Raw genomic sequence first — 14,085 nt, 5'->3', positions numbered from 1 at the left:
CTTAAGATCCCCCTGTCTCTTGTCTTCCTGATGAAGACTTTTTTTTTGGGGGGGCGGGGTTACTGGGGATTGAACTCAGGGCCACTGGACCACGGAGCCACGGAGCCACATCCCCAGCCCTATTTTGTATTTTATTTAGAGACAGGGTCTCACTGAGTTGCTTAGTGCCTCACTTTTGCTGAGGCTGGCTTTGAACTTGTGATCCTCCTGCCTCAGCCTCCCAAGCTGCTGGGATTACAGGTGTGCGCCACTGAACCCAACCAAGACTTTTAAAACACAACTTCATGTTCTTTCATGGCTTCACCTAACTGGCTTGTCTACACCAGTCTGTGTCTCGAGTTACAGTTGGGTGTGGCTAGACTAGGGACCCCTCCTTGCTTCCTGAGTCCCTCCAGGAGCCCCAGGTCCTGGCCGATGCTCCTTCCCTGTTTCCCTCGGGCCTCCTCACCTGTATTTGCTCGCTTAGGGTCTCAGCCAGCGCCCTGCGCTACCACCAGCCAGGACCTGATGACCCCGAGCTTTATGTTTCCAGCTTGACCCTGTTATCCAGCCACTCCTCGACCTCCTCATGAGCACCTCAAATGCAACACGACCAAATGGGACTCTTGGCATCCCTCCCACCTCAACCCAACCTGCTCCTTCTACCTGCTTCTCTACCTCATAAACCACTGCTTACCAAGAAAACTGGGGTTCATCTTTATTTCTTTCCCTTAGATTCCACACCTAATCCAGCTAGGAATCCTTGGTCCCTAGGAAAAATTCAATTACGTCTCTCCTTATTCTCTGCCTCATCCTGGTCTGTCCCTTACCCCCAGCTCCAGTGATTGCAGAGTAGCTGCCCAAGGACAGCTCCCCACCCCCACTCATGCTGGGCCTCCTCAAGCTCTCACAGGGCTCCTCCCTGTGGGGACAGAGGATGACGATCTCCAGGAGTCATTGCTTCCAAGAGGAAAACTCATGGAGATGATTGGGGATGAGTTGCACATTATAAATGCATTTAATCCCATGGAACTGGATATCTAAAATGGTTAAGACAGTAAATATTTTGTGTATTTTGCAACACTGGAAAAAATTAAAAACATAAGAGGATTTTGCCACTCCCCTGCTCAGAATCTTCCAGTAGCTTCCTACATCACTGGTAAAACCTGGAGCCGGACCAAGGCTACAAAGCCTGCTGCTCTCAGGCCTCACCCTGACCCTCTCCTTCCCATCTTCATGCTGCTTCGGCCACTCTGGCCTCCTCACTGCCCTTTGGGACCTGTGTGTGGTCCCTCTATTCTCATGGAGTTCATCTTGGATCCTCCTCATCTCCAGTCACTCCCTGCCCTCATCCTGCTTTGTCCTTTCTTCAAAGCACTCATTCCTCCCTGATGGCCCCTTATATAATCTGTTTATTGCACTTGAAGCTTCTATTGCATAGAAATGGGCATGAAAGCCACTTTGGCATCTGTGTTTGAAGGAAGAGGAGATTCTCCACACTGCTACTGCAGGTGACAAGGTAGTCAGTCAGAGGGCCCCCTGAGGCCCGGTGTGTCCCAAACAGTAATCACGCTTTTGAAAATAAAGATTATTATGACAGAAGTTGTGTCCCAGCTGGTGAGACGCTGAGCCTCCTTACCTCTCCCTGCACAATTCAGCCGGCTGAGGGACATCTGTAAAAATGGAGGTGATGGGGCACCACCCCAGAAATTTTGGTTTGTTCGGGGATGGGATCTGGGCATTGGGTTTAAGAATTTCCGGAGACTCCCACTTGCAGCTGGGCTGAAGGACCCAGCCACAGAGGCTTGACTGATGCTGGCCTGCTCGTTGTCAAAGGGAGGGACCATCACATTTTCAGAAAACAGGCTCTGTTGAGCGAACCCAGGAGCTTGCCTTTCTGTGAACCAGCCCTCCAGCCTCCGTGCTCTCCAGGCCTTCCAGAGAGCACCACGGGTCAGCACCACCACCCAGGACAGGCCTGAGTACCACGGCTCCAGTGCCATGACTTTGGGAGAGTGTCCGGGAGCTGCCCTGGGGGTCCTCTTGGCCGCCCTTGCTTGGGCTCCAGGTGGCAGCTCTGGGAGCCCCAGGCACTCCTACTACCTCCCCAACCTGGCAGTGTCCTGCATGGTGCTCAGACTGGTACTCTAGTGTCCCGTGGAGACAGCCCTGTTGGCCTCCCTGGCGCCGTGCCTCTCCCACAGACCCATGCCAGTCATCCTGTCTGCTTTGTAGGCCTCCCAGCCTCCCTGGATGGCTGAGCAGAGGGGCCAGCCTTCCCTGGGTACCCCCTATTTTGAGCTCCACATCTTGTCTGTATGTCTGTCTCTGCCTGAGTCCCCTGACAGGGCAGCTAAACCAAGGGATGGCCCAAGGCCTGCCATCTGGGGCCCCTGGAGGCTGCTGGCCCCTGGGAGGAGACCCTCAGAGGCAGCTGACAGGATTGCATAGACCCCAGGAGGAGGGCCCTTTCCTGCAGCAGCCATTAGCCCCCTAAACTCAGGCAGGAATCTATGCCACTCTGTCCCCTGCATTCAGCAGCCCTGGTGGGTTTCATCTGGTTTGACTTGAAAAATAATTGTTTTTTCAGGGGAGAGGAAATAGGAGGATGATCTCTGGCCCCACACCCACTGATGGACAATGAGAGCCTAAGAAGTGGCACAATGAGGGCAGTGGGGTACAGTCTTCAGGCAGCCACCCCTGGACTCATCCTCTGTCCCCACAGCAGCAGTGGGAAGGAAGCCTCCTGGACCCCCACAGTGGGGCTCTTCTCTCTTCAGAAATAGGGCAGAGCATGGACTCCTACCCCTTCTTTTTCTCTTTCAAGTACTGGGGATTGAAGCCAGGAGCACACTACCACTGAGTTTTTTGTAAAGCCGGGCACCATGGTTCATGCCAGTAATCCCAGCAGCTCGGGTGGCTGTGGCAGAGGGATCATAAGTTTAAAGCCAGCCTCAGCAACTTAGCAAGGCAGGCCCTGAGCAACTTAGTGAGACCCTGTCTTTAAAAAGAAAAAAAATCATATAGTATTGCACAGCGTCTAAGTGGCCCAGTCTGTCCTTCAAACTGCACCCTCCTGCCTCTGCCTCCGGAGCAGCTGGGATTGCTGGGGTGCACACTGTGCCTGGTCTCCTACCCTGACTTTCTCTGTGAGGTAACCAGCCTAGGGTCATCAGCTAGATGAAGGAAAGGCCAGAACCGAGTCTCCTACCCAGAGACATTTTCCTTGCGTTGAGACCGGTTTTCTCCTCCTTGCCACAGATGTGACAGCCTTTGCATTTCTTGTCCTGCCCAGGCCTGACCCAGCTTGCCCCCCACACCTCCCTGATGCCCAACCTATTTTTGACCTCCTTGTCTCTTGCTAGGTGTAGACCTGAGCCCTGTCACTCTTCATGGGGCCTCTACCTGAAATCTAGTCCCTCCTCTGGCAGAGGCCAATTGTCCCCTCACAGGGCTTAGCATTCATCTGGGGCTTCTGTTGCTCCAGTGAGGCTGCCCTTAGGGTTTCCTGGATGACTCAAGGCCAGAGTTCTCTCACCTCTGCACAGCAGGGGGAGGCTGAGCCATTCCCCATCCCTCCAGCAGAAGGCAGCCCTTGCCTGGCCTTCCTCTGGGGTCAGTGCCAGGGAAGGAAGGCCTCAGGGGTGAGAGGATTGCTGAGGGGCAGGCCTGGCCCCAGGGGCAAAGCCATGCAGGGAGGCGTGGTGCCTGGGCCCGGAGGCCCTGGGGTTATCCCGTAGGAGCTCTGGTTCCTTGCAGGTAGAGGAGGGCCCTGCTGGCTTGGCCCAGATGCAGAGGCGCAGGCCGGCAGAGGTTGGGAGGACTTATTTATTCAAGGCACAGTCATAGCATTGATAACAAGAAGGTTCAGCATTCTGGCACATTCCTTTAGTGGTGGTGGCCAAGGTTAGTCCACAACCCCTCCAGGGCCCCTAGAGGACGCAATGCTGCTGATAGGCACTTTGCTTCCAGAGGCAACTGAGGGACAGGCAGGCAGGCTTGGGCTGCTCAAGGCCTGGGGAGGCCCCTCTGGGAGGCTCTAGGCCACACCAAGTCCCCAAGAGGCAGCTCCCTCCAGAAAGGATTATATGGATGGATTGGGGTGGGGAGGGTGGGATGGTGGAAGACAGGCCAAGACGGGTGTGGGCTGGGAGGGGAGGTGGGAGAGTGGGAGGTTCTCAGGGAGGGCCTGGATGTGGTATGCATGTGAGGAGCTGAAGGACCCCTCGGTCCCCAGTCAGTGACCATGGGAGGTTGAGGTCCAGTATGCTCAGCAGGGCCTTCTCCATGGCCCTGGGTCTCCAGGAAAAGTAGAGAAGCAAGTAGAGTCTGGTACTTCCTCAACAGTCACACCAGTACTTGACTCAGATTTAGATGGAAGTCCCCAGCCGTCTGTCATGTTGTTTGCAGAGCCCTTCCCATACGATGCTTCCATGGACTTCAGGGGAGTGGGGGAAGAGGGAAGGCCTGGCAGCAGGACCAGCAGCAACAGTCCAGCAGGGCTGTAGGGCCAGGGGCAGGCCCAGTGCCCAGGGAAGGACAGGCCCCAGGCCAGCCTCTGTCAGCACCCCACACCCCATACATATCAAATAGCCACTAGCCAGGGCAGGTAGGGCCTGGTGCTGGTCATTTCCCACTGTGGGCAGAGCTCCCTACTGGGCTGGACCACTCTGCCACAGGAGGGTGCTTTCCCCTCCTTGGTGGGTGACATTCCAGGGGAGAGGTTCCTGTGGGATCTGGGCGCTTGGGGCCTGGATGGGTATACTTTTTCCTTTATTCCAAGCTGGAGAAGGGATGGAAGATAGCTTCCTCCCCAGATGACCCAAGCTCTCTGGAAGGATCTTCCGTGCCAAAGTCAGGGCTAAGCCCTGGGAAAATAGTGCTCTAGGTCCCTCGAGTGGCTGTTTCTCACCTGGGGTGAGGCTTGTAGCTGGGCAAAGTCAGACTAGGGATGGGCCTATGTGATCTGCATTCAGGGAGCCATGTTCCTGGGACAGTGGATACACTGAGGTGAGGGGGACCTGGGCCCACTTGCAGCAGGCTGGAAGAAGGAAGGGAGCCGGACTTATGGAGGAGGGGGCTCAAGAGGCTCAGGAGCTTGCAGACCCCATGCAACTTGGCTTGTGTGGTTTACTAGGCCCCAGAAGGGCCTGGACATGCAGCCAGGGTCATTACTCAGGACCCTGGCTGAGTAATGCTGATGGCATGGTAATCCTGATGGCAGCCTGTCAAGAGGCAGAGGCCTTTACTCCTCCCCCCTCCCCCAGGATGGTGGCAGAGGTGCTGAGGGTCACCAGCATTGTTCAGGATTCAGTTCCTCCAAGCCTCAGCGGGAGGCAGCTCTGGGAGGTCATCCTTGCCACACCAGAAGAGGCTTCTCCATGGAGAGATGCACCCCTCATCCCTCCTCACCCTTGTCTGCAGTGTCTTAGCCAGGCCACACTGGAGGTCACTTAGGATCCTACTTGGAGGGCAGGGGATGGCCAGTGCCTTCATTTTGCAACCTGGATTTCTTACCCTTAGTTGTCACCCATCTTGGCCAAGCAGGGGACCCAGGACTCAAGATGGATGAGAGGCAGGGGAAACACTGGGTGGCCATCTCTTTGGCTTTGGGGATCTTCTTACTCAGTCCCAGGGTTTGGGGAGATGTGACCATTTCCCACTGCTCCGGAGATTGGGGGTAAGAGCTCCCCTCCTTGAATTCTGACTCTGCCCCTCCCCACCACCTTATCACAACCCTCAAGAACTTGCCATGGCTCCCTTCACCAGGATGCACACAGGTCTGGTTTAATGAGCCCGGGGAAACTTGTCCCAGCTACCCTAGCAGTAGTAGAAAAAGGGCCTCCAACCTGTCGCTCCTAGGGACATCTCACAAGGGCAGAGGAACAGAAAGGGGCTCAGTCACCTCTGCTCAGGTCTGTAGTCTCGGCTGTCCCCTGCTTGGGGCTGTAAGTGCAGAGACTTTACAGATCCCCTCATCCTCCTGTGCTGAGATGCTCTAGAGTCCGGGTGACACCCAGTGCACATACCTTTGCCTCTTTTGGGAGTGGAACAGCAGAAGCTCCCTGAAGGGCAGCTGGAGCAGGGGCAATGGAGACCCCAGGGAGCCTGGGCGGGCTTCTTCCTGCCTCCTCCCTTATACACGCTGTCTCCATCTAGACCCCAGAAGGTACCCACCACTCAGTCCGTGTCCTGGGTTTCAGCCATCTCTCCCAAGGCTTGGCATTGGCCTTCTCCATCCCATCCTGGGATCCCTTGGCACTGCCCAGAGCCTCCCGTTCTAATCGGTCAGCAGGTCAGGGTCTCCATGTGGCTGTGGCCAGGCAGCAGATGTCTCCACCTGGAGCTTCCCAAAGTCTGTGGGAGGGAGTGGGGAGGTCCGGGCTGCCCTCCTGCCTCCCCATGCCAGGTGTCCCCCGGCCCCTGACTGGAGTCTTGATCAGTGGTACTGGCTCTGGCCCTCCAGTTCCAGCCCTTCCTGAAACTGGGCAGAGTCCAGCTCCCTTGCAAAGCCCCTCAAACCGCTCTCCTCTTCTCCCTCTTCCTGCTGGCTGTTCATGGTGCCGTAGGTGTGCTGGGCTGGGGAGGAAGCTGGGGTCAGGTTCAGTTCCGGCTCTTGCAGTACAGCGGCCACGTAGAGCTGCTTGGGATAGAGAGGGGAGATGGGGGCAAGGTCACAAGGAAGCAAGGCCTGGGGCACACCCTCTTCCCTCAGCTCCACCTGTCACCTCTGCTCCTCCAAGCCACCAATCCTTCCTTCCTCCCTGGCAACCAGCCTGCAGCCAGCCCACCCCTCCCACCTAGCTGCCCTTGCTATCATGAACACCCTTGATCTCCCAGGCTAGTTCAGGGGCATGTGACCTAACTCTCAGCCCACTGTTCCTTCTAAACAAGCTCCATTCATTCTTGGTTCTCAATCAGGCTGAACCAGGGGAGATGACAGGGGCTCCCCTGAGCTAGGATCTGGAGAATCTGGATCTAGTGCACTTTATAAAGCACCATCACAGGCCACCCGGAACTCCTTTGGGGTGGGTCAGGGTTGACCTGGGAGTCGAATTTGAAACCGAGGGCCATCTGAGACCTGGGTTGTGGGACATGTCAAACCCAGGAACTGCCCCAGGAATGCCCAAGAGTGCAGCAGATTAGAAAATTAGTAAGTACCAGGGAATAGAGTGATTTGTCGCCCTTACTTTGAAAATAGGTAATTATGGAATAGAGTTAATCCTTTCCATAGGTGTTTATTTCAATGAAACCAAATAACCTCTGTGGGGCTTGTGCTAAACTAAACTCCATAGATGATGACAAAAGTCAGGGGGTCCTTCCAGCATAGTTGATGGGCATAAAGGAGATGTTCCTGGGGTGAGGCACAGCACACCCTGAATGCATTCTAGCCCCCATGTTGAACTTGAGCCTATGAAGCCCTCAATGGAACTTCTAGTTTTCAAGGAAGGTGGAAGATAGTGGAATCTTCCACAAGGGAACATGAAGATACAGCCAGAAAATCCCAAAGGTGGGACCACTGCAGGATTACTGACTTGGTGTCTCCAACAAATCCTAAAAAGGGACTGTCCTAAAATAAAAGGGACAAAACAACCAGGTGTACAGGTGTCAGATTAATCTAGCACAGGTACTGGATTGAGTCTTGGTTTGGACGAGTTGTAAAAGATATTTCTGGAAGTATTAGGGCAATTTGAATATGGATTGGATATCTGAAGAGATAAAAATGTATATACGTGGCAAGATAGTGTTTGTTAACTAAAATACGGTTATAAAACCATACGTAGAGTATTATGTAATTTTAGCAAAACTATATAACCAGTTACATATATATGATCATAATTATCTAGAAGAGATACAAACATATATATGTATATAAATATTAGGAAGAATATACACCAGGGTATCAGTGATCAACTCTGGGCGGTAAGAATATGAACTTTTTATTTCCTTATTTATTTTTGCTTATCTGTTTTATCCCATAATTATCTACAATTTTGTCATAATGAAAGATTAAAAAATTCTAAGCCAGGAGCAGTGGCGAGTGCCTGTAGTCCCAGCTATTCAGGAGGCTGAGGCAGGAGGTAACTTGAGCCTGAAGTTGAAGACCAGCCTGGGCAACAGAGCTCGAGCCTGTCTCAAAAAATAAATAAGTAAGTAAATAACAAATTCTGGTAATTTTTTTTTTGTAATACTGGGCATTGAACCTTGGGCCTGGTACCACTCTACCCTCTACTACTGAGCTATATCTCCAGCCTGATAATGATTTAAAAAAAAAAAACCAACACAGGATTTATAGTCTTACTGAACTTTGTTCTGCCACTTCCTTGATTAATGTCCTATGGTCTCTATTAACTGACCTGTTGGGGCTTGGGGTGTAGCTCAGTGGTAGAACCCTTGCCTAGTATGTGGGAGGCCCTAGCACCCCCCAAATTTTTTTGACCTTTTGAAGCTTCCTTTGGGAAGAAGACCTCTTATTGTCTGGGTTTATCAAAAGATCAAGGGCTGGGGATGTGGCTCAAGCGGTAGCGTGCTCGCAATGCGCGCGGCCCTGAGTTCTATTCTCAGCACCACATACAAATAAACATGTTGTGTCCACCAAAAACTAAAAATATTAAAAAATTCTCTCTCTCTCTCTCAAAAAAAAAAAAAAAAAAAAGACATACAGAAAATGGTAGAACCCCAGGCTCCTAAGATTTTGATAACTGCCTACAGAATGAGCGTGCTTCTATTGGAAGGGCCCAGGGGAGAAGGACTTTCCTGCTTTGGAGTCTTGCTCTCCTTCTGGCCTCCTCTCGGAGGAGTTTGTCCCTGTCTGTAGGCTTTGTTCCGAGTGAGGCAAACCTGGAGTCCTGGCAGCTCTGTGTGCAGGTGGGTGGGTGGGTGTCACCGCTGTCTATGCACAGCTCTGCTGACCACTAGAGAAAGCCTCGTCTCCTACAGGCCCTGCCCACAGGGCTCACTCTTCAGTCCATTATGCAGAAAGCTGCCTTCCATCTCTCTGCATGCTCCAGAGTCTCTCTCTGGCTTTGGTACAGGATGCTCTTCTTCCTCCAATGCTTTTCTCGCTCCCTGTTTCCCCCAGCAACCCTCCTTCCATTCCTGGAGTGACATGAGATGTGCCAGCTTTCCCAAGTGCCCAGGCCAGCTGGCACCCTTCTTCAGTGCTCCTCCGAGGTGCCCAGCACCTAGGAATGGACAACCTGGTACTCAGGCTCAGCGCACACCTCAGTGGCTCTGCACGCGCACATGTGGCTGGGATGTGGATGAGTGCTCTTGCTTGCACAGGCCCAGCCACGTGGGCGTGGGAGCTCACACCCAGCCCCTTGGTGCCTGCCTCTGAGTCTAGCCTCAGCTCTTCCAGGGCTCACTCATCTGGTGCTGTTCCTGCCTTACCATTTGGTGCATCTTCCAATAGCTCCCTGCAGCTCTGTCTGCGCCGCTCTGCCTGGCACCTGTGCCCTGGAGGCAGCCTTGGGTCCTGAGGCCGAGCCCCAGCATGCCCCTGGGTCTACACGAATGAGGTCTCTGAGATCAGGGTCCCCCTGACCGAGTACATCCTCTCTGGCTGCCTCCTCTCTGGGTGCCTTCTAGGGAATGTCGAGTAATTGCTGGATCTTCTCATATCCCGGCTCTTCAGCCAGGGCCACGGCAGCATTTGGACCTGGGCCGAGTCCTGCTGCGTCAGAGGAGGGAACCCAGAGGCCCCGGCTCCTCCTCCCCAATACCCAGGATGGGCACTAAGCTGGTGCCCCCCACATCACTGGAGTAGGCCACCCCTGCAGGTACCGCCCTCCTTGCCTGGCCCCAGGGTGAAAGGGGTGACTCACAAGGGATGTGGGCGTGGAGGATGTGCTGCTTGGCTCCATGTCAAACACTGTCTCGATCTCCTCCTCGGACTGCCACAGGGAGAGATACGGAGGGTCAGTGGGGGCTGCTCTTTGCCGCCTTACTCCCCACATCCGAGAAGCCTGGGCCTGGGCCTCTTGCCACACTGTTCTTTCCAGAACTTTAGCCCAGAGGGAAGGATGGAAGCCCAAGGGGACAGGGAGAAGATTAGGATGCCAGGAGTCCCTTCTGGAATGTTCTCTTCCCAAGGATCATAAAAGGGGAAGTAAGCAGAATTGAAATTGAGGTTCAAAGATGGGACCCCAGTTAGGGGTTAGGATGCCCCTCTATTGTGTTTGGAAGGAGTCCTAAGCTCATCCAGTCCAGGTTCTCTGCCACCTGCCCTCTGTAGAGTGACATGGGCAACCAGATCCTGTGACACTGTTGTAATAGAAAGATGGGAGGGGGCGTTGTCCTTCACTCTGGCCCTCCCCTAGCATGACACTCTGGCCAGCAACGGGGCAGGGGGGCCAGGCAAGAGGATAGGAGGTGCCTGTGTCCAGAGCCTCAGACACAGACACCAGAAGCCAAGGGAAATGCCTCACAGAAGCTCCCTCTGCCAACTCAGCAGGGCGTCAGCCATTAGAACTGACTTTCTTTTCTTTTTTTTTTTTTTTAATATTTATTTTTTAGTTCTTGGCGGACACAACATCTTTGTTGGTATGTGGTGCTGAGGATCGAACCCAGGCTGCACGAATGCCAGGCGAGCGCGCTACCGCCTGAGCCACATCCCCAGCCCTGACTTTCTTTTCTTTATGTTACATTCATTTGAAAAGGAAACAGTTTGCTGTTATAAACAAACTCTGCTCCAGTAGCCATAAGCAGAAAGTTAACTGGAAAAATAAATACGTAACAAAACATACGTAACACGTAACAAAACATACGTAACATTGACTAAGTATCCACATCAGCCCGTTAAACGGGTCATTCTTGACCGTCCGCCACCTCTCTTACCATGGTCCCTGGAAAGTATCTGTGAATTATCATTATTCCAATTCCCTGGGCAGACAGTCACTTTGGGAAATGCTGATATAGACAGAGTGGCTGGCAGGGCTCTGAGAGGACATGGGCTGGCTCCCTTTTCCTATGTGGCCTAGACTGGGCTGCCCTACCACAGAGCCAGAGGAATCATGGCCACCATCTCCGAACAGAGAGCCTCCAGCTCCTAGCCTGGGATTCTAAAAGGTGGGATGACCCTCTGTCCTGCCCAGGTCATCGTCCCATCCACCGCCCCCACCCTCACCTGCCTTTGTTCTGCCCTCTCTCTCAACCCTTGGGATGGTGCTGATGGCCCAGAGGTTACAGTGGACTCACGTGGTAGGAGGGGCGGGCCAGCAGCTGTCTGCGGTTGGAGGAGGTGCCCGCAGGTGGCAAAAGAGAGGGCAGTGTCTTCTGGAGGGGGCCCAGCCTGAGCGAGTAGCGCAAGGCGAGCGTGTGCACACACACCCCAGTCCCAGAGAGAGGCTCCACCCTCCTGCCATGTGGTGCCCCTGTGACTGGGCCAGGAAGGTGTCTCAGAGCCCTGTCCGCGGGGACTGGGAGAACCCAGGAGGAAGGGCAGGCAGGAACTCACCTCATAGTCATGGACTGTCCGGAGCTTCCCCAGAAAAACGCCAAAAAAGGCAATTAGCATGGAAATGATAAGGGTGGTCAGGGAAAAGAAGGTGATGTTGTGGAAGGAACCTGCCGGAAAGAAGATACCAGGGTGAGCGTAGCGCAGTGGGGCTCTGGGTGGACGTCTCGGCCGAGATAGTTGGCACATAGCTGGGAACCATCCCAGTACCTCCTGAGGGGCTCTGAGCTAGGGGCAGAGACCCTGCCCAATTCTCTGAGAATCAATGAGTTTTGATGACACCACCCCTCTGTTCTCTTTGGCCAGTCCAGAATTTGGTATCTTGTGGATTCCATGAAAAAAATGTTTTGATTCTATAATCCTAGCGGCTTGGGAGGCTGAGGCAGGAAGATTGCAAGTTCAAAGCCAGCCTCTGCAGCTTAGTGAGGCACTAAGCAACATAGTGAGACCCTATCTGTAAATGAAATTCAAAAAGGGGCTGGGGATGTGGCTTAGAGGTAAAACATCCCTGGGTTCAGTCCCCAGTACCAAAAAAAAAAAAAAGGTTTTGATTGACTAAGTATCCATATCAGCTCATTAAGCATGTCCTTCCTGAGTCCTTCTTGACCAGTCAGCTACCTCTCCACTTGACCAGTCACACTCCCTTCTCCATGCTCCCTGGGAAGTATCTGGGAGTTATCATTTCTGCCACTACCCGTGACTCCACGACTCCATGCGAGCCCAGATTGAGCATGATGGCATTGAACAGCCATCCAGAAATCAAAAGTCATTTGTATTCCACATGGGAGTATCTAGTTCCTTTTGAATGGTTCCTTTTCTTTTCTAACTAGGTAAATATGGAAAGTGGCCCTTCCCAGTCAAAGGTGACTGTTTCATGATGCTGACCCCAGTGGCTGTGCAAGAATACAAAATGACAAAACCCCTCCCCATCCCCCAATGGAGGGCTGACAACCAGCAGCCCCGAGGCAGCCGTCGAAAGGCAGGTGTTCACGCTGTCTCTTAATAACACAGGAAAAGGCTCAGACATAACGTTCAGGGGAAAACTCAGGATTCAGGACTGAAGGCTGTAACAGGGCGGTCACAATGACCAACACACTCCCTCCCTCTCATTTCGTTCTGATCCCCCAGAGCGAGCCCAGGAGGAGGCCTGGTTGCAGGAGACACGGGGCTTGGGATGAGATGATGGGGGATTTAGGTTTGGGCCTTTATATTTTTTCTATTTTTTGTAATAAACTTGTATCTTTTTGCCCTTAGAAATAGTTCTAGAGAGTCAGAAAAAGGAAGCAGGACAAGAAACAGGCAGGGGTCAGAGGTGGGGGGTGATGACAAAAGGCTAAGCCACACTAATGACAGAGTAGGAGACTCTCAGAAGCCACTGTGACAGAGAGAAAAGGGAACACTGCCTCTCCCTTCTTCACCGCAGGGAAAGGTTAAGGTCAAGTGACCTGAACGCGGGCAGTGGCCTGGTGAGTCAAAGGGGAGAGAGCCGAGGGAGCCCAGTCTGTGGTTTGTGGGGACTTCCATGAAGGTGTCTCCGGGCTGCCCTGTGTACCAGTAGAGTCGGGGACAGGCTGGCTGCCATCGCAGATCTGACTACCCATCCAGGGTTCTGGCAAACCCATAACCCTGGCACCTTATAGGATCCCAGAAGAAATGTCACGAGAATTGAGCCCCCAACAGCTACTATCCCATTTTCCTGTCCGCTTGGATTTAGAACGAAGGATGTTTCTTGCCTGAACCGAAATCCATACCGATCCTCAAGGCTCTGCCAAGACCCTGCAGGCCCAGAGGAGGCACTGGACTTGGCCACACCTGGCTCTCCCTGAGCTTTCGTCCTCTAACAGAGTTGATGGCGAGGGACCCACAGCAGAGTGGGGCAGGCCGAGGTGGGATCGCCGTGCAGGCTCGGCACCCACCTACTCGCAGGATGGAGAAGAAGAGCATCCAGAATAGACCCAAGAGCGGAGCAAAGATGGCCTGGTAGACGGCGGCCATGTGGATCTGCTCGTTGAGTTTGGTGGGTGCGAAGGAGTAGTACATGTTGTAACGGTCCGTCAGGTGTTTCATGCACAGGTAGAGAAGCCCTGGGGGAGGGGCGAAAGATGGAGACACAGTCAGTGGCTATTTCACAGTCAAGACCTGTGCTCCCCTGAGGTCTCCACAGGTCTGAGAGGCCCAATTCCGAGCTGTCAGAGCAGCAAGAGCAAAGGCAGGCCCCGGGAGACCGACTTCCAGAGCTAGCAGCTGCCCCTGAGCCCCAGAACCCATCCCGCCAGTTTCACCCAGTCAAACACTCAAGCATTCATTCAACAAATGCTCTGCCAGCAAAGCAGACAGCTGACCCCATCCTGGCCCGGCCCCGGCCCCAGTGCCTCCCCACCACGGGCTGTCCCAGGTCCCCTCCTGCTCCAGGAGGTGGCCTGATGTGGGGCTCCATTCCTCCTCCAGTCTGAGAGTGAGCAGCCCCGGGTGTGCTGCAGAGACAACTTACCAAAAGGGACAATGATCGGGCAAGTGATGCTATACGCCATCACCACGCTGAAGACGTTCAGCATCCACGCGTACTCCCGCCCAAACTGGAAGTCCATGGCTTGGTTCTAGGGCAGAAAGCAGGGGGTCACCTTGAGGTCTCCTGGCTCCCTTGGCTT

At 53.7% G+C, this 14,085-nt stretch overlaps 1 protein-coding gene across 1 annotated transcript in view; it reads right to left on the bottom strand.

Moving 5' to 3' along the window:
* Nucleotides 1-6,418: 6,418 nt before the first annotated feature.
* The window catches only part of TMEM63C (transmembrane protein 63C), a gene marked incomplete at both ends in the record, with an annotated part of 32,741 nt that continues 25,074 nt past the window's right edge, over nucleotides 6,419-14,085 (bottom strand). The window contains 5 exons of the mRNA XM_081290623.1: nucleotides 6,419-6,619; nucleotides 9,807-9,875; nucleotides 11,438-11,547; nucleotides 13,354-13,521; nucleotides 13,929-14,034. Coding sequence (XP_081146749.1) covers nucleotides 6,419-6,619; nucleotides 9,807-9,875; nucleotides 11,438-11,547; nucleotides 13,354-13,521; nucleotides 13,929-14,034 — 654 coding nt within the window. The remainder of the gene's footprint in view (nucleotides 6,620-9,806; nucleotides 9,876-11,437; nucleotides 11,548-13,353; nucleotides 13,522-13,928; nucleotides 14,035-14,085) is intronic.

The sequence above is a fragment of the Spermophilus citellus genome (assembly GCF_964194105.1).
Source record: "Spermophilus citellus genome assembly, chromosome: 4".
NCBI lineage: Eukaryota > Metazoa > Chordata > Mammalia > Rodentia > Sciuridae > Spermophilus > Spermophilus citellus.
This window is presented reverse-complemented; position numbering and strand designations above follow the sequence as displayed.